Below are 23,612 nucleotides of genomic sequence, written 5' to 3' on the forward strand. Positions count from 1 at the left end.
ATCATATGCAGGCTGTGATGAGTATTTCCACTGTAATAGATATCAACAAGGAAATAGAAGGGGAGGAGAGGCTCCTTCTGCCTCTAAAAGGTGTATCTTACACCCCAGGTACACCAAGCATCAGGTGTAATCTTCATGGTGTTTACTTACTCAAAGTCTTGAGCAAAGTGGCAGATGAACTATGAGATCCCTAGCTGATGAATGTGAAACTACGAACTGCAGCTGGAGCCATCTTCCAGGACTTCAAATCAATTCCTGTGTCATGGTTTTAAGTTCAGTCAGCAACTCAGCCACGCAGCTGCTCGCTCACTCACCCTTCCTTTCCTCACCCCTGCTCCCAGAAGGATGGGGAGGAGAATCAAAAGAATGTAACTCCCATGGGTTGAGATATGAACAGTCCAGTAACTAAGGTATAACACAAATCACTACTACCAATAATAAGGGAAATAACAAGGGAAGAGAATACAACTGCTTGCCACCTGCTGACTGATACCCAGCCTGACCCAAGCAGTCATCTAACCTTTCCAGGTAACTGCCCCCAGTTTATACAGTCGGCATGACGTGCTGTGGTATGGAATACCTCTTTGGTTAGTTTGGGTCAGGTGTCCTGTCTCTGCTTCCCCCCAGCTTCCCTTCCTCCCTGGCAGAGCATGAGACTCAGAAAGTCCTTGGTCAGACTAAACATTACTGAGCAGCAACTAAAAACATCGGTGTTATCAGCACTGTTCCCAGCCTGAAAGTCAAAAACACAGCACTGCATCAGCTACTAAGAAAGAAAAATGACTGCTACCGCTGAACCCAGGACATGTTGAGATCATACCTCCCGTATGAAGATCGGCTGAGAAAGTTGGGGCTGTTCAGCCTGGAGAAGACTGCGTGGAGACCTCATAGCAGCCTTCCAGTATCGGAAGGGGGCCTATAGGGATGCTGGGGAGGGACTCTTCATTAGGGACTGTAGTGACAGGACAAGGGGTAATGGGTTAAAATTTAAAGAGGGGAAGTTTAGATTTGATATAAGGAGGAAATTCCTGTTAGGGTGGTGAGGCACTGGAATAGGTTGCCCAGGGAGGTTGTGAATGCTCCATCCCTGTCAGTGTTCAAGGCCAGGTTAGACGAGGCCTTGGGTGATATGGTTTAGTGCAAGGTGTCCCTGCCTGTGGCAGGGGGGTTGGAACTTGATGATCTTAAGGTCCTTTCCAACCCTAACTATTCTATGATTCTATGACTACTGCGGTTGAATTCGGGATGCATGGTACTCACACCTTGGTCAAGAAAGCTGCTGTGTCTCTCTTGGCAACTCCTCCTGGCCAAGTTGAGACAGGATTTGGCAACTTTGATCCTTGTAGCTGTCACTTCTGGTTTCAGAACTACCTGTATTACTCAACTAGAGTCCTAAAATGCCACGATTTTTGTTCTGGCCTCTTGATTGTGTACAGCAATCATAGTTCTCTCCACTGTATTATATGTGGTCAGAGTTTGGTTCTTAGGATTAGAATACGTTGTTGAGAGACTTAAATTGGTTAAAAGCAAGAGGAACTTCACAATGGGAACACACAGGTGGCTCAGATAGACTGGCTGGGGCATGATTCTTTTTCCCTGCTATGTTCTATTGGCTAATGATACTCTCCAACTGAGACTGTCCAGTAACTATGGCATCCTTGCCAGTGCACTTAAGTAGGTGTGAAATGATTATTGGTATTTCTGCAATAGCAAAACTAAAGTTCTGTGGAAAAAGCTTAAGAGGCTTAGGCAGTGCCAGATAATCACTAAGTGTGCCAATCAGCAAATCACCTTAAAGGACACATACATGTGCTCAGTGTATTGAAAAAACAGGAAGAAGTTCATGAATATATTAATTTATTTCATTGTTTCAGGTTTAGTTCAATTGAACATCAGCAGACAACTTTTTGCTTAGTGACAATCCAGGGAATTCTTTAAATGTTATTTCCACATTTTACAAAGTATGCTTGTAAAATAAGGTTATGGTTTCAGCCATGTGACTGCATAATTTGTCAGTGAAGAGGCTGCAGTTAGGAACTCAGCCTGGTGCTTTAATATAGTTTATATTTTTAGACATGTTTTTCACTTGCTATGTATTAAAAAAATACGGCTTAAGGAAACATTTTAATTCATGCTATGTCATCACACTGTTGGATTAGCTAGAGGCATCACTTAGTACAATAGGTATTTCCAAAGATGTCATTCTCTTAAATCTCCACAATATTACATTTTAAACTAGGTAGAGACCACCTATGTCTTGGCTCTAGACAAAATATATTACCTCAAATTTGAAGTATAATATATACACAGGTTCCAATACAAATGTTGGAGAAATTTTCATACAAAAATGGAACTGTGATGTAGTGGACAATTTTTATTGTTTATAGCATCATCCTGGTCTCAGTCAGATGTTACTCAAACTTTGTTTCCCTAGGAAATAATTTTGTTGTCCATTATATCACAATAGCATATTCTTTTGAAAAAGTTGATTGAGAACAATTGAACTATATTATGATGAGTCTTAGACGTATTTCTTGATTTCATCATAGAGTACTAGTACAAAAGCTCCGCCCATGCCTCTCAACACATTCGACCAGGCACCTTTGAAGAACGCTTTGGTTCCTTCATCTTTAGCTATCTTCCTCCAGCAATCGATTGTGCCCTTGTACATAATATCAGCTGTGGAAAAAGACATAAAGGTCAGAAGGCTTGAAGTTATACAGCATTTCTGTTTCAACTTTCATATATTTAAAACAAGGAATAAGCCAAGAATTCAAAAATCAAATAATTGATTAATGAGAAGTAATTCTCCATGTGGAAATCAAATCAGTTTCAGCCTTTTAAGAGGAAAAGGCAGAAATACTACAAATTTATTTCCTGTATTTTTTTTGTTTTTTTAAGGATTCTAATAAGAAGTCATTAGTTTTGCATAATACAAAACCCACCCAGCATCTCCCACCACATCTTGATGAAGAGATGCTTTCTGCTGACAGACCACCATAGCACTTTTTCTTACCTCCCTTTCGGCCAGACTGCATCATCATCCTACGTCGCACAGTATCAAAAGGGTAAGAAACCAGCCCTGATACTGCAGTGACAGTCTGGGCAATCATCCAGCTCACTACAATATGCACATTCTTTGGATCAGGCAACATACCTGCCATCAAGAAGAACAAGAATCAGTACAGAGGGAAAAGGTTGTGGGGAAGATGGCTGTGAAAGAAACAACCACCCACCAACACCAGGAGTCCCTCAATCAAGTCAACATAATCAAGCATGAAACTTCTCCCTTCATCCATATTCGCCTATTATCAGCTATTGCAAGTTTATAGGACTGTTGGATGTTTGGATCTAAGCTGCCTTCATGCTCCCTGACCAAAACGTCTCTCCTGAAGAACCCTCCCAGGCTTGTGTCATGAGGAACAAGCTATCATAGAAGCCCATCTATACAAGCCTTAAGACAGAGAAAAACTGTAAAGTGTCTGAACACAGACTGCCAACCCAAAGCTTCTGCTCAGAATAGCAAGTTAAAAGAGTCAGGAATGCATTTCAGGAACACTTGTGCGTAATCTAGCACTAGCACCCTGAACTGGTGCTGAGCCAAGCCTAGCTTGTCCTTGTACTGCAAGTGCCCCAGAATTCCTTTACCAGACAGGTCTTCCCTTGCAGTGACTTCTCCATGCACTTCTTACCCTTGGCCGTGTCGTAAACCCCAAAATAGGCTGCTCTGTAGATGATGATGCCTTGGACAGACACACTGAATCCTTGGTATAGGCCCTTCAAGCCATCAGACCTGAAGATCTTGACAATGCAGTTGCCCAGCCCAGTGAACTCCCTCTCGCTGGCTCCTTTGCCCACATCAGCTGCCAGCCGGGTCCTGGCAAAATCCAGCGGGTAGACGAAGCAGAGGGAAGTGGCTCCAGCGGCACCCCCGGATGCCAGGTTCCCCGCAAAGTAGCGCCAGAACTGCTTGTGCCTGTCCACTCCCCCCAGGAAGATCTGCTTGTACTTGTCCTTGAAGGCGAAGTTGAGGGCCTGGGTGGGGAAGTACCGGATCACGTTGGCTAGGTTGCCTCTCCAGAAGGAGAGGATGCCTTGCTCCTTGGGGATGCGGACTACGCAGTCGATGATGCCCTTGTACTGCTTATCCGCCGTGATCTGCTTGCTGGCATGCTGGACCTGGAGGGAGGAAGGGGACGGGTGGGAGGGTAGAGAAAGGGACACTGCAGGAGTGACACAGCGACCCCGTGAAGGGCAGCGACCGGGCCTGCCCCACCGCTGGCCCAGCTCCCAGTGCCCCGGCGCGGTGCTGAAGGGCAGCTCCCGCGTAACCGGAGCCGGCCGAGCTCCTGCCCTTATTTAGTCACTCCGGCAGCCGCCCGCCGCTCCGGCATCCACCTGTACCACAGCCACACCGCTCCCCGCACCCCCTCACCTGCAGCAGCAGCTTCACTCTCTCGATGGGGGCGACGGCCGTCTTGGAGATGGCGGCAGCGATCCCACCGGCCAGAAAGTCCTTGAGGAAGCTGACAGCTTGGTCACCCATGCTGGCAGCGGGTCCGACACCCTCTGCCCGGAGACAACCAACGACCTCCTAATGTCCCCACCCGGCCGCCCCCGTGCACGGCCCGACAACTGGCACCCCGCCCCGCCCCGCCCCTCTTATATGCCGTGGACTCTCGCGATAGGAGGAGGCGGCCACCGAGGAGCGGGCATTGGCTGGGACCCCCTCGATCCCGCCCCCATTGAAGGGGCGCGGGGCAGCGGCGCCATGTTTCCCGGTGGAGGGAGCGCGAGGGCCGCTGGTCTCGGGACGTTTAAAGGGCAAATTAAAGTTATCTGCCGGGGAACGCTATGTCAGAACATGTGCCTGCTGTATTAATAGCTCCCGGGAGGCACAGGAGGGGATGAAGGAAGCTGGCAACAGTACCTCGGGCAATGTTAGCTGTTTCGTGCAGGCTGGAGGCTGGTGCCAGAGCCTGAAAGCTTCCCCAGAGAGGTCTGGACGCAGCAACCAGTCAACTTGTTGAGGAGCGAGTGCTTTGAGCCTTAACTTCGTGTGCATGGATTCGCACCATCAAGGGTGAGGGGGACATTGGTGCTGGCAGGCACCCCAGTGGGAATGCTGTGCCCTACAACAAAGGTCAGCTTGGAAGGTGCTGCAGTGATGCTGTGTTCATTGGCAGCCCAGGCGTGCTGCAGGACTTGGATTTCTCAAAGGAGACAATATGCCCTCCTGTGTTGTACCTTCATTTAAATTGTGCAAGGCCAGACCCTCACAAGAATTCCAGTCAGTCCCCTCTGCAGGAGGAAGGAAGCGGAAGGGACTCAAAGAACTTGCCGAAGTACAGTTAAGTTGCTTGACCTGCACTAGGATTGAAAGCAGAGTAAAGGCAGTAATGAAACTCTGCCTTCATTCAGTGTCTTAGGGACACATTTGAGTCTCAAATGAAGACCACACAGCTCCTTCACTAGTTGCCGTGTTTCTCATCTGTTCTTTCTTGCTGACTCCCATAGGAAAGCAAGAGCTTATGATTCACTGTTGGGTGACTTCTTTCTGTCAATAATTACATGAAAGCCAGTGCAGCAAGTTGTAGATCAATTGAAGTTTGGCATGAAAAGGCATTAAGATGTGGCTCCAGGACAGTGATATACTGAGGAATTTATAGGGCAATGGTATATGCTTTGATTTGGTAATATGGTATCAATAATGGAGATAGGTGTTAAAAGACTGACCAGTCCATGTAGAGACATTCTCTTCAGGACAGCAAATCTCTTTTCACTGACGTGTTTGTTAGCACAAGTCAATGAGGGTGTAAATTTGATCCCTTATCTCTCTTGGCCTCTGCTGCTCTTAGGTCTGTTGAGGTAGAGGTCTTTTCTCATGAACCTCAGCTCTGGGAAGTGGATGACAGCTATAACTTCAGGAGCACCCTTTGCATCCTGGCCATCCTGAGTAGATAGAGCCTATATGCAGCTTTTAAGAAAGGGGAAGAGAACCCCCCTGAAAAAACTTTTTCCCCGAGCAAGGACCGAAAGCAACTCCAATCAGGAAGCATAGGAGATTTCTGGAATCAGACTGCGAGTTGAGGGAAGTATTATTTAAAGTATGTAGCTGCCTGGTACCCCAACCTCTCCTTTTTCTCCCTCATACTTCACTCCTCGGGTTTGGTGTCTCCTCTTTTCACAGGAAAGTAGATATCTCTTCAGCGTTTCAGGGCTGCTGCTGCTGGCTTCATACAGACCCGTTGAATGGTGGTGCTCACAGTTGCTGCCCAACTGTCCAGACTGATAAGATCTCTTCACTGTGTGCACTCAGGTGTCAGCCAGTTTCATACTGACTGGTGTATGGTGAGTGAGAGCTAGGAGGGTGGCAGTGGGATGCTACTGGGAAGGAGTGGAGTGGGGGGCCTGGAGTGAGACTGTGGTGGTGGGGGTCTACCCTGAAAGGATCTTTTGCCTGCCCCTTCCCCACCATCTTTGGTTTAAATTGCCCCTTTTTTTTTTTTTTTAAGCTCATTTAAATTGCCTTTTAAAATTGACATTTTAATAAAATCTTTATCATTAGAATTCCAGTTAGGTTTCATTACTTATTGTTGGACATCATCATCCCTCTCCACAGAGGCTTTTTGGCTTAATATGTATTTCTGTAGCACTAACACTATTTACCCATGACTGCCAGTATTTAAAGAAAGCAGTGCACAGAGAGTGAATAACCTCTTTTGCTGCTTCTGCATCTTCCTCCCCTGAGTCCAGATGTCTATTTCCAAGAGATATTCAGCTTCCAGTTTTAACGGAAGCAGGGCTAGACCAGAGCATAGGTTTGCTACTCTGAGGGTTATTCTTCATCTATTAGATTTTTGCTCCAAGTGCCTGTTTTGGATCATTCCTAAGTATGACAGTGAGGCTTCTTATGCTAGCTACTGTAGGAGTTCACATGTATCCTGTAAGGAACTTACTGCTAAGGCCACCAGGCTTGAGGATAAGTATTTCCACTAGCTGAAAACGGCATTAAAAAAAGGGTGACAGGAACTTGGTCTTTTCATACAGTTCATTGGTCTTTGGTGGTCTGTATCCTGAATAGTTACTAATACTTTCATAGAGAAATTGTTAAAACAGTTCTGAAAATACAAGCTTTCCTTTCTGTATTATTGAAAGCCAGCTTTTAAGCCTCATCTTCGTTAGAACTGTGCAGCATGTGAAGGAGTAGCTGGCTTTCTAGGCTGAGTTTGTGGGTGCTCTGTGCTGCTGACATAGCATGAAGACACTGGAATTTGTTCCTAAAAATTTTGAGCTAAAAATAATAACCTAAATCTACAGTTTCAAGAGAGATTAGTGACTGACTGCATTGTGCTTTAATGTGTGAATAGCCAGTTTAAAACACTATGGGAGATCAGCTTTTATGAAGTAGTGTGCACCATTGTGTATTTGCATTTCCAGGACACAGGAACCTGAATGTGGAGGCTTGGCCAGACACTAATAAAGCTTTTTCTCAAAAGTCAGCAGCCTCAGTCTGACAGCAGACACAAGGGGAAGCATAAGGAACCGGTCAGACCGTCCTGACTCCCAGCATACACTGTGTGTTGGCAAGATGCTAAGAAATAAGTGTGGAGTTGGTTTGTTTTTTTTTCAGGAAAGATTTGTATGGGTGAAGTAAATTCTCCTTGTGTAAGGTTGATTTATGTTTGTGGTCAGGAGGAGGAGAGTAAGAGAGCCCAAAGAGGTTAAATGAGGGTGGGAGTTGAGGAGAAATACCAGGGTTGGTAGTGTCAAAGATGATCAACAAGAATGAAGTGAATATATAAGGATAGTTTTAGCTGGTTATTGCTGTGACCTTAAGGTATTGCTGGCTTAGGATTTCTTACTGAGCTGGAGAAGAGGAAATCTGAACAGTAAGTCTAAGCAGCACATTGAGGAGGGAAGCATTAGTGCTGAAAATAGCAGCAGGAGTCAACACAGGGTATGTTTTTATTAGAGCGTGTCTGTAGTGTGAGGACAAGGAGTTGGAGGAGGGTCAAAATTTCAGAAGAAAATTGAGGAAGTGGATGCAGATGGATATGAAACAGATCAGAAGTTAGGTTGTAGCAGGACAAACATGGGCTGTAGAAGTAGGAAAGAAAAAATATCCAACATGTAAAATAAGGAATAGACTTGAAAGAGTGTACCATACTAGTATTTCCTTTGGCAAGGATTTGTACAGAAGATGTTCAGGAAGAGAGTATTTGAGAAGTGCATTAATAGTGGTGAAAGGCAGCCAGGTTTTCAGTTAACGTAGAAAAGTATGAGGCAAAATTAAAAGCATGACATCACTGGGAGACAATTAAATAGTGGAGAATGAAGTAAACCTGATCACAGGCTGACTAGGAAATTGAAGCTGAAATCAGACTGAGGGTGTGTGTTTGGCAATCAAACTTTGTAATTCATGAGATAGGACTGTAGAGGAAGAAACAGAATGTACAATCAAATACGGGCAAGAGAAGAAAGTTGAAGCAGGAGAAAGAAGGCTGAGATTAGGTGGGGTTTTATCAGTCTGGCAAGATGAAAATAATGGAAAGAGCAAATGAGAGGACATGAGTAAGGACATGCCAAGTGAGGGAGCAGATCAGAGAGGAAGGGTGGAATGACAGAAATCAGGAGTAAAGCAATCAATGGTTGCTGCAGATCACATCGAAGGAATGGCTCTTTCAAGGAGTAGAACACTGAGTAAGGAGTACAGGTGAAATGAATGGATGAGAGCAAGGAGACACATGGTTGTCTACTACAGTGTTTCAGCAAGAACATCAGCATGAAGCTCAGAAGCTTCATGAGGATGATTATGAGAAATTGTGAGGACAGGAAGAGAGTCAGTTGAAATCATGAAGGAAAACTGATGAGGAGGAGCTGGGTGTTTTTCTGGCAATTCTTTACTTGGGAGAGCTGAGATATTGCCCAGAAGCAGACAAAAAGTGTTTGAGATGGTGAGGGCAGCCCCAGTGTGAGAGTAGGGAGTGGAATAAGATGAGAAATTGAGATTTCTGGAAGAGACTGAAGCTGCAGATGGAGAGCAGACAAGGGGATCCAGGATGTATGGACACTGAGATTTAATAGGCCTGTAAGAAATATTTGAAGTTTATTTTGCAGTGGCAGCAAGAGAAGAGAAGAAAGGTGATTGGAATGGGCAGAAAAACAGAATCGGAATGCAAGAAGGGCTGATTGAGCTATAGTAGAATCTCAAGGGTGTGGATGGAGAGGTGAAGGTGTGGCAAATATCACTAAGGGCAAAAAGGAGGCAGAGTAAGATGCAGAGCTTGGTACTCTGGGTAGGTTCTTGAAGAAACATGAAGAAACAGCTGAAGGAATAAAAAGGGAGAAAAAAAACACAGGCTATGTGGAGGAGGAAAACTGGAGGGGTACAAAATAAATTGCAGCAAGAGGGCAGGGTGAGAGATGTGGAAGAGCAGCCCACAAGCAGGACTAATCAGGTTAGACATAGTCTCTCTAGCCTCCATTGGCTGGTTTCTTACTGCGGGTGTGCAGCCAGGCATATTATACTTTTGAATTTCCTTTTGACTGAACTAGTACTGAAAGTGTATGTGTTGACTGTCTTCTGCCATGTTAAGGATTGCCCTGGTGAAGGCAACTAACTTAAGGTTAATAAGTTTTTTCAAGGAATATTGTACTCTTTTGGTGTAGATCTCTGCAGGAAATAATTTCTTTAGTCACTGCCAAACATGCATCATTATACGATGGAGTATATATCCATTCTTGGATTCAGTAATTTCCAGGTTTTGTGCCTCCAGGAAAAGATACATACTAAGAGGATCTCTGGTGTTTTATTTGTTTGTTTGTTTGTTTATTTGGGTTGAAACTTACTTTTCATGAAGAATCTGGAGATGGTTTTAATTGGACCAGAGCTTTGTGCTCAGTCACATAACCTCCATTGCAACAGCAAAACAAGGTAATTATATTTTTATATTTCAGAAACAATTTCAGGCATAAAGTGTAGATTTCACTGTTAACACGTACTTGCAACAGCTATTACCACAACAGTTTGAATATAAAGTCAAACTTATTTTCAACTAAATGAGAAACAGACAAATTACATTGCTCAGCAGCCGGATGATCAACTTCTTATCACCCTATGTGCTGGTGGAATGGTTCACAAATACATTGCTATTATGATTCAGATGGCATTGATTATAATGCTAGACGTGTTTATTATACATCAAAGTATTAATATTTCTGTATTTTGCAAAAAAATGACAAGGACAGCTCCACACAACACGTTATTACAAGTGTGGCTATAGTGATCAAGACTGTGAGGGGAAAAAAATCACAGCCCTGGCTTTCAGAGCTGCACATGCACCTTTCCATTCATTATGGAGATGCAGTTTGTATTGGCAAAGGAGTTCTTTTTTATGATACAGCTTACTTCATTTGAGGTGCTTTGATTATGCTAGCAAAAATCTTACTTTTTCCCCAGATGAGCTGCCTCTCTGCTAAGGGACTTTGTTAATAGAGAGATTAACCTTATCAGGTATGTCTGAGCATGTAACAGTTTTCCATAGTTGCTTCTGTACTTTCCCTATCCCCACATTGAAGTGGTGGATAGGTAGTTAAGAATAGATGTGTGTAATTTTGCAGCCTAATTTCAGGTTGTGTTGGAGATGAAGGAGTGGAGCTATTGGTTCAGAAAATAAGGTATTCTGATTTAACTTATCAGCTGAGGTTGATAAAGTGGGACAGCAAATTAAAGGTCCTAGATTCCTTTTAAATTACAGGCACATTAGTAGCAACTGTAATTTTTTTTCCCAGGTGGGATCCTTTGTTACACTTGTGACTTTTCCTCATGGGCTATTTTCCTCTAAACCTATTTGGAGCAGAACTAATCAGGCATTAAAGCATAAGCAAGGAAATACAGTAATTTCAGCAAAAAGTCCTCAAGTCAGTGAGGTCAGTGTTGAAGACAATTATCATACCTCTGAGGGGAAAGAAAAGTGGTTGAGGCAGTCTTGAGATGTTATAGTTTATTCCTTCTGCCTTGTGAACAAAATCCAGAGGAGCAAAAATTGAAAAAGGACAATAGAAACAGAAACTAAACAAAACAGGCTGGAGGCTGGGAAGAAAGTACTTGAGGATGCAGATGACAGAGGAACACCCAGTGATGTCTGGCACAGAGCTAAAGAAGACAAGAGTGCACATGTCCTCATGGGCACCTTTATTTGGTTATTCTTGGCATTGTTTGTCTTGGTACCAGTGTGACAGAGATTTGTTCCTTTCACACCACTCCAGCTTCTATCTTAAATTACATTAAGCTAAAGATCTTAAAAAAATTTTTATCTGCAACATCCTTTGTCTGCTTTGTTGGATGGATTAATTCTAGTTTGTTAGTCTGTGATATGCAGTCTTACAGTCTTGTATTTAGCTTAATTAGTCTTAATATTTAGCAGATGTGGTCTTCATGCTGTCTATGGGAGGGGGTATTGCTGAGCCTTTTTGTTTGCTGCAATCTGGTCTTTCTCTCTAACTTTTGTTAACCTAATAAATTTGTGTAATAAACTGGAATAAATAATAAATTATTATTCTGGAATGTTAGTATTGAATTGATGACTGTCAGTAAGACAATTTCATGCCCTTGGTGCCAGTATCCCTGAGGAGAATGCAGGTAAGAACAGGTATTTCCACTTCTGCACCATAACAGGCTGAAACTGCAAGACAAAACCATTGTCAAGCTGAAGGATTCTATGCAGTAGATTGTGACCCTGCTACTTCTTGTATGACTTGATCCAGTCAGCTGCTGATCTGTGGACAGTCATAACTGCATGGGCAGTTGATGGACAGCTGGAAGAAACAGCAAAGCAAAGGTCTAAGTAGCTTCTGCTTCTCTCCAGGGGTCTGACAGTTAGAAAGTGCTACTCTGTAGTATGATTTGTTCAATATAAGATATGTCATCTACCAAAGGCTTGTCAATCAAACTCAGAGCTTCACGTTTAAACTAGGCAAGAGGTAACTTTGAAGAAGAGATCTGAGATTCGTTTGAAACAGCAAGTGGTGTCAGTCTGTTGCATCACTTGATGGGGTATTTGACTGCTTCAGAACCCACTCCGGAAAAGATCCAGTTTGAGTCCCAGTCCCAAAAATTCCTTTGTATTTGAATTTGCCCAGCTGAGCTGATATATAAAGGATATGAAAGGGAAGAAATGATGGGGACAGAAGCAGAAGTCAGGAAATAATTAAGATTATGTGGTATTTTATTTGAGCTTGACAAAAACCCAGTCTTTGCTTCATTCATTCCTAAAGAATGACTGCCACAGGAAAAGAGACCTTTTAATGCTTTCTTGTAAGACATAAAAAATAAAGATACTTTATTATAGGATTTTATGAAATGTTCCTATATAAATTTATATATACAGTACGTACAGTTCTATTACAGCTATGTATGAATGAATATATGCTGTGTTTTAGAGACCAACACTATAGAAATAATTGTCGTTTCACTGCATTTAATTTCTTCTCATTCACAGTAGGATGCAATAATGGAAGAAACTGAGCTGTTCTCTATCTTCCACACAGTTATAATAGGGGAAAAAAGAGAGGGGATGTTCTGAGTATATATAGTGTGTAAAATGGAGTTTGTGAGGGATCATCCAGACATGTAACAATCCTGAACAGTCAGACTGGGTTAAATTATCTGGACCTTCTAAGTTACTTCCAGGATGATAGTGACAGAGGGGTCACTCACAAGCTGTATGAGCCTACTGCTTGTCTAGTATTCGCCTGCCGTGTTACAGTTTTGAAAGCTGACATCCCTTTTCTGCACATAGAACCAGACCAGTGGCTCAGGTCAGAAGCAGCAGTTCAAATACAATAGATAGATCCTTATGTAATTGCAAATAGTCTATGTGGCTTCTATGCTTTTCTGTCAATTCATGATTCATTTTTGTGAGGCACTTTTGAAGTTGCAGGCTTTCTTGTTCACTGGTAATAATCCACAGGCAGGAAGCACTAAAAGAATGAGAAGACAGCAGTGTCCCTGCTTTGCAGCAACATGTTTTTACACACTTTTAACTCCTGTTCTGCCCCTCATCTCTGCAAAACTTGATTTCAGAGCCCTTTAAGCAGAGTACTCCTCTTCCCCTTTTTTCTCTTTTCTAAAATATCCTCACTTCCAGAGAAGAAGAGAACCCATTGACACGGCTTCTGGGAGAGCTACCATAACTCTGTGCACTTTATCCTACTGGGCACTGCTTGGAGGAGGTGGTTCTCAGCTTTGAGCAGCGCCAATGGGAACGGGAGGAGGCCGCTATAGCAGGGGATGAGAAGCATACATTTACATAGGCTCCTTCTTCCTTTCATCTCTCTACTCTGCAGCAGGCATTGGTTTATTTTAGCATTGGCCTTCTGGAGGAGTGTTATTTTTCCCCTGAATAGGTCAGCCTGGGACTGAGCCAGGATGCATGGCCTTCTATAGCTGGGGTGACTTGGAAAGCCGGAGTTACCTACCAACTAGACAGGGCCTCCAAGTGCTGGACCTGTGCCCAGTGCAAGAGCAGTATCCTGGAATAACCTTTCTGATAAACAGCAAAAAAATCCATATGGGGTCTTTTCACAGGCTGAACCAGGCAATAGTGCTGCCCTCTGCTGTTGGGATTCGGGAAAAAAAGTCAGTCATAAACTCCAGCAAAACGTCAACAAAATCTAAGTAGGAAAGCAGTAATGTATGAATGCGTGAATTATATAATCCTCTCGTTCTGTACAGTGCTTCAGACAGTGAAATGTGCTCTCGTATCTTCACGAGCAGTTTGGTTTGTAGTTACAGAATATAGCTAATAGTTCTGTTGGGTTTTAGTACTGGTGGTGTCCTCGTGGCTGTGCAAAGCATCTTGTGACCTGGAAGTCATACTGCCTGGAATGGATGATTGTGGTTCAGTGTGCAGAGGGCAGAATTTCCATCAGTAATTCAGATTTTTGTAACTTTGTTATTTTTCTTATTCTTATGTAGAATTATTCCTCACAAGTACTTAAGAAAAAGTTACGTAAAAAGCTAAAGCCATGCAGAATTGCTCTTGTTTAAGTACAGGATGCACAGAGGTGTCTAGGACTTTTCCCGTAGCTAATCTACAAGCCAGTGTGGAAGCAAACTAGAAGTAATTGATACTTACATCAGAGCTAGAGGGAAGTGCCATCAAGGGGCATTTCCTAGCCCTATTGCAGTACACCCCTGCTAGATTTGGTGCATGTGTAGCCCTGAACCCTTGCACATCTGCAGATATCCCTGGCAGCTGTAAGAGCTGTGTTTAGGGCTCTGTTTGGAAGCGTAACAGCTGCATCTGGGCTGATTTCACCACCCTACTGAAGTAAATGGGCTTGTGGTGTATGATTCAGGAAACCACTGTTTCACTTCTCAAAACGTGTTACAATGGTACACTTTGATTCTCATAGTAATGTTTTTATCCTCAAATGTTATATTCATGTTTCACTTTTGGTACTGATTTTAAAATCCTTACCTTCAATTTCTTTGCCCCATACATGTTGCCCCAACTGTGTGGGGTTTTCATTTAGCTATTTAGCTAACATGCCTTAGAAAACACAAGTGATGTCTCCCGCTCAAAGGAAAGAAACGTCTCACTTTTGGACTAGTACCTAAAAAAATCTAAATAAAGACACAACTGATCAGTAACACTGTGACTCAACTGATGTACAGTGAAACAAAAGCAACTGTAATTGTTAAACCTGTTAGCAATTCAACAAACTGTTGTATGGTCTGCACAGCTTTGCAGTGGCTTGTTCATGTGGGCAGTTAATGAGTGATAAAATAAATCAAACCTTCTATCAAAATATGTGACTTAATTAGTGGTTTCTAGAAGTGTGATTTCAGTGTTAGAAGTGGCTGTAAAAGTGGAGCTGTGAGGCTGTTCATTGTCTCCCCCTGCCTTCAGGAGTGAGTATTTTTGTTACAGAAACCCTTTTCAAACATTCAGGCTGCAGCCTCCAGCTGAGCTTTAAAGGTGAGGACTTTTGTGCTTGTGGTGTAAACAATAATCAAGCCATAAATCTGGGACCATCTGGGGGGAAGACAGAGAACCAGCCGTTTAATTTGTGAGTGTAAGCTGCTGAAATCTGTGAAACTCAAAACCCAGAAAAACTACTTGTGATAGAAAAGAGGGATCTCTTTCCAAAGATAATAGTCTTTGGACAGGATCCCACAAATTGATGCTACCACACAGGCACCTTCTGAGATACATAAAAAATACATGCATTAGAAATGTCTATACCTCTCCATTATAGTTAGCTAGTCGACGTGTAGGTAAGGACTCTGAATATTTGCATTGTGACAGGTGCACAGTAGTTTGCTGCCTGCACCAATCCTGCAGTGTGAAAGGAGAGCTGCTGAGAATTCACGGGCTCAGTTGTATGGAAAGTGGCAGCATCACCAAGTTAAATTCAAAGACAGTTTGCCTTCTTTTTTAGGTGCCTTTTATAGCTCCTACGTGTTTGCTGCTTTTTTTGTTACTCTGAGTTGCTCTGCAGAGCCTCATCCATCAGTGTGCCTCAGTCACAGAGACAGACAGACCACAAGCAGTGCTCAATGGAGAAATCCTCAATCCGTATCACCTTTGCACTCCTCCTGCAATATGAAGCTGACAGATACATGGTTTAAGGAGCCAGGTGGAAGTATCCCTTGTGGAAGAGAATCGCGGGTAGCTTAGAAACCTTGGCATCTGGCTGTCAGCTGGTGGGTGCCTGGCATGCTCCATTCACTGCTTATTTCTGTCCTTTGGTCACCAGAAACACTAGCTGCTGGACCCCAGAATGATGCCCACTCTCAGCTTTGCAGAATGCTGCATGTGCCGCAGTTGGGGTGTGGCAGGGTTAGTAAAAGTTGAGTGTGGATCTCATGCTATATATCTTTTATTAATGCTTCTTAAGTGGAATATTTCTCAGTGCAGTAACTTTTGTTCTGGAGGAGTTCGGGTCACAGAGAACCAGTTCAGAAGTAAAAGTTTAGTTTGAAACGTGCCAGCAAAGTGTCCTAAATTACTCACTACTGTGCTCAGTTGCTTGCTTGAGATCTCTGATACTTTGTTTATATAAGGCAGTATTTTTGTGTTAGGTCTCATGCCATTCCTGTACAGTGTGGGATGGAGCTCTATACTGAGGGGCAGAAGGGAGACAATTTTCCACTTAACCATATAGGGTATGCAACATATTTTAATTGGAATTGGACCCTTTCCTGGAATCTCTGGTTACAATTGGGCAATCCTTTTGCTAACCTATAGTTCATTTGATTTCAATGTGTATGAAACTCTGTTTTCTTGGTATTGTTTTGTCTTTTTTACATTTTCCTCAGAAAACCTGGCAAAATTAAGAGAAAGGTCATTAGTCAGCAGGAGTTTCAGACAGCAACTGAGTGCACGTAAGAATTATTATCCAGAGCCATCTAGCTGTGGGGAGAAGAATTTTAACTTCTAGGAGTGTTTCTTTAAGCACCCTTTTTCACAGGGCACACGTGGTGTGTTTCTGTATAAGGGAAACTATGTGAAGCAACCTCATTATTTAAGAGGCAGGGAAATACTGGATTTTCTAGTTTATTTTTCATTTTCAAGCCACATCTGGACAATCCTCAGCCACGTCCCTATCCTCATTGTGCCCAACATACCGATGTTCTGAGCACTAAAAGTCTGAAAAACTTTTCATTATTCTTAGAATGATTATTCTTGCATGTCCTGATCAGTCATGTTTGAGATTCTTTTTCTTTCTCCAGAGCAGTGTGGCAACTGTAGCTTCAAATGATTGTACAGGTTACTAAGTCTCCAGTATCTTAAAGGGAAATATAGTTAATTTTTGTTTTCACTGTGGATGGCTTGCACTAACTGTATGGAACTCCTTAACCATTTCACTAGTGAGTATTTCTGGGTGTTGTCCTAGATAGAGGGGAGCCACTCTTGAGCTGGAAAGTAACAGGTAATAGTTGGAGGAGATCCTGCTTTCTGCTCCCACAGGTGTAACCTAAGTCTCTACAAGATTGTGGGGTATGTGAAGCTGTCCTATTGAACAGCTTAGAAACTGGTGCTCACAGAGAGCTTTCTTCTGTGTTCAGCTCTGGGAATAGATTCCTTTTTTGCACTGCGTATTCCAGGCTGGGGACAAGAGGCTCTCCTGCACCTCCTACAGCTTCCTTTCCACAAGAACATAGCCTTCTTGGTTGTCATCAGTAGCTATAAAATTCTTCACTGCTTCTTTCTATCTCACTTTTCCTTTGGGAATATTTAAAGGCCTCCTTGTCTTGGAGGTACCAACTAGAGTTGGACCGTCAGCTCTGAAATGTCTGTCTGTGCTGTCTGCTATGAAAAGTTAATTGGGTGGGTGTGATGAGTTGGCCTTGGCCAGCAAATAAGTACCCACACAGCCGCTCACTCATTCTCCCCAAGGCAGGATAAGGAGAGAATAGGAAGAACAAAAGTGAGAAAACTCTTGGGTTGAGATAAAGGTGTTTAATAAGTGAAAGGAAAAATGCGAAGTGATGCAAAGGCAATCACTCGCCACCTTCCACAAGCAGACTGATGCCTGGCTAGTCTCTGAGCAACAGCTACAATGGCTACATGGAAGAGAACCCCAACCCCAGTTTTTATTGCTAGCATGGGATTATATATTATAATCTTTGGCCAGTTCAGGTCAACTGCCCTGGTCCTGTCTTCTCCCATCTTCTTGTGCCCATCCCCTGCATTCTGCTCACTGGAGGAGAACAACATGAGAAAGAGAAAAAGCCTTGATGCTCCACAAGCACTCTTCAGCAATGGCCGAAAGACCGGTATGTTATCACCAGTGTTTTAGTCACAAATCTAAAACAGAGAAGTATACAGGCTGCTAGGAACCTAACTGAGCTGCAGCTAAACCCAGTACAACAGAGCTGCCTAACATCAATACATAGTTATCAGAAACAAAGGGTACAGTGTCATAGATGGCATAAGGATCCTGATGACTCAATGGCAGCTCTCAGCTCTTTCTCCTTTCCCGTCCTATGTTCTCCATGTCCTCTCACGTCAGCACTAGCAATCACACAGCCTTGCAAAAACTGGCTTTTTCAGTACGTCCTCAATCATCAGTTGAAGTTGTTACATAGGCAGGGGGTGGGAGATGTCAGAAGTGACCTTCCTGGAAAAGATGTGTCAGTTTGTGACGGAGCTGTGTGGTTTTACATTGTGCTTGTATTTCATCATTCTTGTAGACTCCTAATTTATCTCCCCATTTCTACTTATTTCCTACTAAATAACTACTATCACATGTGGTCTGTAGCTTCTACTTCAGCTTTAGAGCAATTAGCTGGAGAAAACTATATGGAAAATAGTTTCAAATGGTTTGCTTCTCTGAGGATGTGATAGATTAATCCCTTTTAGCAGTTAACTAGAAAAAGGAACTTAATCTTTAATGTTTGCTACAGAACTAGATATAAAAGTTGCTCATACGTTATGTATTTCAATGCAATATGGATAGAGGAGATTAATTTTTTTTACTTTGTGTGTTTTCATAGTGTATCTCTACATAGGTCTTTACAATATGATATACAGTGTACAACGCTGTGCAACCTTTTTGTTGTTATTTTTAAATCTGAAACATATACAACAATGTGGTACGATTTCCGTATGAAGTTCCTCTTGTGAAAAACCCAAGTGGTATTTTTGGACTGTCATTGCCACTAGATGGCAGGGCGCCCTTGGGCTAAAGGAAGCACTTAAGTAGGCTGTGTTCAACAGTAATGCGCTCTCAGCCTGGCAAATCTCTCATTGAGCTTATCAAGAGTTTTGCTGGAGTGAGGGGTGGGTGGAGTATTGGAGAGAACTGTAATTATGTTATGACCCTTTGAAAGCACTGGCATGCAGTTTTACGTTTTCTCCAGTACAACAGATACCTTAGTTGAATTCCACAGAGCTTGACATAATAAGATAATACAGAAAAGCTGTGGTTTAACCACAATCAAACCACAAGTCAGTGCTGGTGAATTTGTTGGAGAAATCTCTTGCTCTTTTACACGTGCTGCATTTGCTGTGCCAAGTTCTGAAGTACTCAATCAGTCCTTGAAGTGAGTTGCAAAGAGGAGACTGGCCCAAGTTGTGACCTTGGAATCTGGCTTTAATTAGTTTGGACTGGCAGTTGGCTGCAGGTGTCAGATCCAGTTAGCATTTAGAAAAGTTAAGAGCTCTAATTTTGACTCTTTCACACCAATTTTATCTTAGTGTAATCCTAATAAATTCAACTGAACGAAACTTGTATAATGGTGCTAAAACCCAGGATACTTATGGTTCAGCTGAAGTTGTTATAGTCATCAGAATATCAAGATGAGGAAGTTGTGCACATTTACTGATCCCAAATACACAAGTGTACCTGGGCAAAATGAGTGTAACACCCCTCCATTCTCATGTGGAGTAATTTCTCTTTTTTTTTAATACTTCATTCTAAAATTTAAAAATTCACTTAACATTTAAAATGAATTAGTTTGTAAAAGGAATGTGGTTAACAAAATGGAAAGTGTACATTCAGTGAAACAAATACAGCTTTTTCAGCTTTGTGAAAAGCAGCTTGGAAGAGGCCATTGTTCAACATGTTAATTTATGCAAAAGATATTTTCAAATGGTGTCTGATCTGACATGTTGTGCAATTTTTTCATCACGTTTTCAGAACCTTCTTACTTGTAGTATTTGCCACTGGCTAAGCTTTGTTACAAACAACACTGCTTAAGCCTGTCGAATCAAGACTCGGATACTTCAGCTTTCATGAAATACAAGATTTTTTTGCCAAGTTTTGCCCACACTCAGTTTGGGAAAGATCTACATCTGCTTTCAGAGGAAAAACATATCAGCTTTCATAGTCTCTTACACAAAGATGTAGCTCTCTTGAGGCTGCATGCATTGCACATACACTATTCATACACTGGCTGGTTTGCACTTAGCCTTGTTACCTGTCTTCTTCATCCGTGTGCAAGGGCAGATTTTAGAGCAGGGTGATATAACTGGTGTACTTCCCATCGCATCTGAACCAGAGCTGAACACATATTTTTCCAGGGTATCAGCCATGAGGCATCTCTTGTGCTGCAGCAGAAGGTGCTATATTTTTAGTGGGTACAGTGGAGCAGCTGCAGTGTGCAGAGAGCCAGTTGTGCTGGCAAAGCTGCAGCAAGGTACACTGCTTCTTGCTGAGATGCACTTGGTGGAATTGCTTAGACAGCCTCAGTCTAAATGAATGGAGTAGCAATTGCCTTAGCCCATATAATGTAAAATTTCTTGTTTGTGCTAGTACAAATATTTCCAAGTTAGTTGTGAGATTTTTAAACTTCTTTTTCAGAGAAAATATCCTGTTTGTATCAAAACCTGCATTTCTTTTTTGTATCACTTTTTTGTTTTGTTTTGTAATAAAGACTCTCTTTTGCAACCTGCCCTATCCAAATGGCTTCTTTTTGCTGAGTCTGCATCTAACTTCAGAAATGTGCTGTGGTATCTGCAGCGGTTCTTCAGGCTTGTGAAATGGCAGCTCTTGGTGCCAAATGACAGTTCTTGAATCAGGGAGCTGCTTCTTGAAGAAGTTCTTTTCAGCAAGAAATAATGTAATAGAATAGAATATATTCTATAGAATATATATAGAATCTATTCTAGAATCTATTATAGAATGGAATAGAATAACTAACTTTATTCTGTCTGTTAGCCTGTTACCCAGCCTGGATTTTTCACCCATGGTGTACAGGTGTGTCAGTGCTCCTAGGTTCAGCCAAAGTAGTTCACACCCTCCATTGCATATAATGTCAACAGTCCAGATGAAGGGCTGGGGTTTACATCATTCTCCTTCATATATCTCACATAGGAATGAGAGGCTGTGGGCAACTCTTGGATAACAAAGGCCCCAGGGTCATGAAAGCTAGACCTGAGCACAGTGTAAAGCAGCTCTGAGGGTGTATGTGGGGACACAGCAATGGTCCTGCATGGTGTCCCTGCTTTTGACATCCTCTCTGAGCTTAGCACCTAGAGGAAGACAACTCTGATAATTCTTGATCATTTGTTCTAGGAGAATCCCCGTGAGGCTTCTCAAGATGGCTTTTGACTTGTTACCTGCTGTTGGAGCAGTAGTAAGGAGACAGAACTAAGGCCTTGTACTTCTCACAATGTACACTTGACGCTGTGAGGTGACTAACCTCTTGGGGAATGTACTACAAGACAGACCCCCAGCAGCTGAGAAATGCTTGCAGATCCTACAATGCTGCTGCAGGTGTCTGGTTTACTATGGAAAGGTATTTAGAAGTCAAGCACAATTACTTTTTTCCATTTTTATTTTCTCCCAAATCCTGTTGTTTCTACTCTTATGTAGGAAACTGCTGCTGTGGCGTGTTTAGTACAGACAGGTGGTGACAGCTTGCAGCTTTTTAACCACTACTTTGCTTATACCTCTTCTGAGCATGAGTTTTACAGTACTACAAAAACCATGTAGTAGCATTGGAATAGCTTTGTCTGAGGGGAAGATGCACAAAACTGGGATCTGGGAGATTCCTTTATTAAACATAGAAAGGTTTGGACTAAAGGAGTGATTTAAGAGGCTTGACATGAAAGTTCATGAGACCTGGTTTTATTTCCTAGTGTTGTTTGACTGTGAACAATGCATCCCTTATCCCTTCTATGTCAGGTCAGTAATTATAAAATCCATCAGTTTGTGAAGGGCACAGGTACTAGGCCATGACAAAAAGTCATATAACTATCTAGACATGCTGAACAATAGGGTTTATGTATCTAAGGAGTGGAATAATGCAAGATACAGAAGGGAAGTACACACAGTGAACTGGTCAGTTCAACAAAATACTGTACACATACCACATGGTGCCTTGTTAGCTGTCAACTGACACAGTATGGACTTGCTTGTGCTTGCAAATGATCCAGTATCACTGACAGTTTGTTGCCTACCAGCAGGGTCTGAATAGCAGGATAAAAATAAAGACTGGAAGAGCTTGAGGCTGTATGAGCACCTTGTTGCCGAGAGAACTGGGTTAAGCCCTGCTTTGCTGCCGGAGTGAGCATCCTTCTGGCTGATGCTTTACTGGAGAAACTGTGATGAAATGGGAAAACAGTTGTGTTATGATGCTGTTTGCCTAGGTGGTGTGAAAAGGAAGATTTTCTGGAGGGAAGTAGAACTTGTTACTTATGCCAATAAAACATAATTTTAGATTCTGTGAAGTCCATTGTTAAGTTTTCTTTTCATAAATATTTAAGTACTTGCCCAAGTTCTTGTTGCTGATTCCTTAAAAAGTGCCAAAAGAGAGATTGTTTCCAATTCCTTTGTGACTCTTTGATTCATTAAGGTTGCTTTCACAGGTGAGATACCTGGTTATCTCTTAGAAAATGCACAAGAGGTGCTGAGGAGAGGCCATGTTTTATAAGCAAACGCAGCATGTAGTGAATTTATGCTTTGCCTGCCAGCAGAAACCAAAATTTCTATGCACAGGTTTGCACACAGGAATTGTATTGCTGTGCACCTCGCAACTTCCTGCTATTTCTCAACAATTTCAAGTACCTCTGCCTTGCCTTTGTTCCCTGAACAGATCTGAGGTCACACCGCTGGAGCAATCCTCTTAGCTTATCTTTCTGGCTATATCATGCCCTGTTTGAAAATTCTTCCCAGTTATTTCTCCTTATAATCACATCACTATAAATATTTCATTCTTGCTTCAAATGCACAGGGTTCAGGGTTTAAGGCTTGCCTATCCCTCTGACCTGGTCTGCTGTCTTACCTGCCTTGCCATCTCTGCTCCTGTAGCATGCTGGTCCTGACACGCTTCTAAGTTCTCCATCTCTGCTTTTTGTGCTTTTTCCCAGTGGTCTTCTTGCAGAGATGGCTTTATGCATCTTCTCTTCCACCTCTTAAAACCATGCTGTTACCTTGATACCCAGGAGTGGTGTTTTTATAGATGATTAAAAGACACTCCAGTAATCTACTGGAACAGTTGCAACATTTCCCATTGTATCTTATCTTCATCTCTGACTCTTTCATTTAAAATCTGAGAGGTGAGAACTGCCTTTATTTAGTGATATCACAGATATTAAATGTATGATAAAATGGAAATAATAATTTCCCAGTTTGCATGTGCAAATGTAGGTATTGGTACAAAAAAATCACATGTGGCTTCTTGCAGGTGCTCCCTTTGCCAGCATTCTGGGCTTCTTGCCAAAGCATTTTCTCTCAACCTCGCTGTTAACCAGTCCCTTGCGGTTTGCATCAGCTTCTCTCTAAATAGGCTTAGCCCTCCAGTTAATAGATATCTTTTCCTCAAGCCCTGCCCATTGCACCTGCCTTTGAAAATGTGCCCTGGAGAACCCAGTGATTCATCTGTTGTGTGCTGTTGCTGTTTGATTAAATCATTGCTTAGTTTCAGGTGGCTGCATTTGCATGCTGGAGCACTTGATCCTCCTGTTTACTGCTTTTGTGTATCATGGAAGTGTTTGTAAAGCTTGAAGGAAAGTTCAGAATGAAAGGTATAATATCAGTGTTTGGGATAACAAATGGTATGGGCTGTACACTCTCTGCATTCAATGCTTTTTCTGTTTCCACACCAGTGAGCATGATGGATGTAATGTAGTCACAGCATGTTTCCAGAAATC

General features: G+C 42.5%; 1 protein-coding gene and 1 long non-coding RNA gene across 2 annotated transcripts in view; one reads left to right on the forward strand and one right to left on the reverse strand.

Moving 5' to 3' along the window:
• Positions 1-1,840: 1,840 nt before the first annotated feature.
• SLC25A4 (solute carrier family 25 member 4) lies at positions 1,841-4,642 on the reverse strand. The gene is made up of 4 exons (XM_061371759.1): positions 4,436-4,642; positions 3,693-4,179; positions 3,017-3,157; positions 1,841-2,679 (listed from the first exon to the last, which is right to left on the reverse strand). The coding sequence occupies exons 1-4, from the start codon at positions 4,544-4,546 to the stop codon at positions 2,522-2,524; spliced, it is 897 nt and encodes a 298-aa protein (XP_061227743.1). The 5' UTR covers positions 4,547-4,642; the 3' UTR covers positions 1,841-2,521.
• A 1,465-nt stretch (positions 4,643-6,107) lies between these two features.
• The window catches only part of LOC133221313 (uncharacterized), a 31,945-nt gene continuing 14,440 nt past the window's right edge, over positions 6,108-23,612 (forward strand). The window contains exon 1 of the long non-coding RNA XR_009727966.1: positions 6,108-6,351. This is a non-coding gene — a long non-coding RNA (uncharacterized LOC133221313). The remainder of the gene's footprint in view (positions 6,352-23,612) is intronic.

This window comes from Neopsephotus bourkii, unplaced genomic scaffold (genome assembly GCF_033783945.1).
Source record: "Neopsephotus bourkii isolate Nb327-2 ecotype Australia unplaced genomic scaffold, CSIRO-AGI_Nbou_v1 NB_168, whole genome shotgun sequence".
Taxonomy (NCBI): Eukaryota; Metazoa; Chordata; class Aves; order Psittaciformes; family Psittacidae; genus Neopsephotus; species Neopsephotus bourkii.

Bases quoted from the DNA above. Each gene is read 5' to 3' on its own strand.
- SLC25A4 (XM_061371759.1), bottom strand. From the start codon at position 4,546: ATGGGTGACCAAGCTGTCAGCTTCCTCAAGGACTTTCTGGCCGGTGGG. The intron at 4,180-4,435 runs GTGAGGGGGTGC...TCCTCCCTCCAG, and splicing joins GAGTGAAGCTGCTGCTGCAG to GTCCAGCATGCCAGCAAGCA. The intron at 2,680-3,016 runs GTAAGAAAAAGT...CTTTTTCCACAG, and splicing joins GCAGTCTGGCCGAAAGGGAG to CTGATATTATGTACAAGGGC.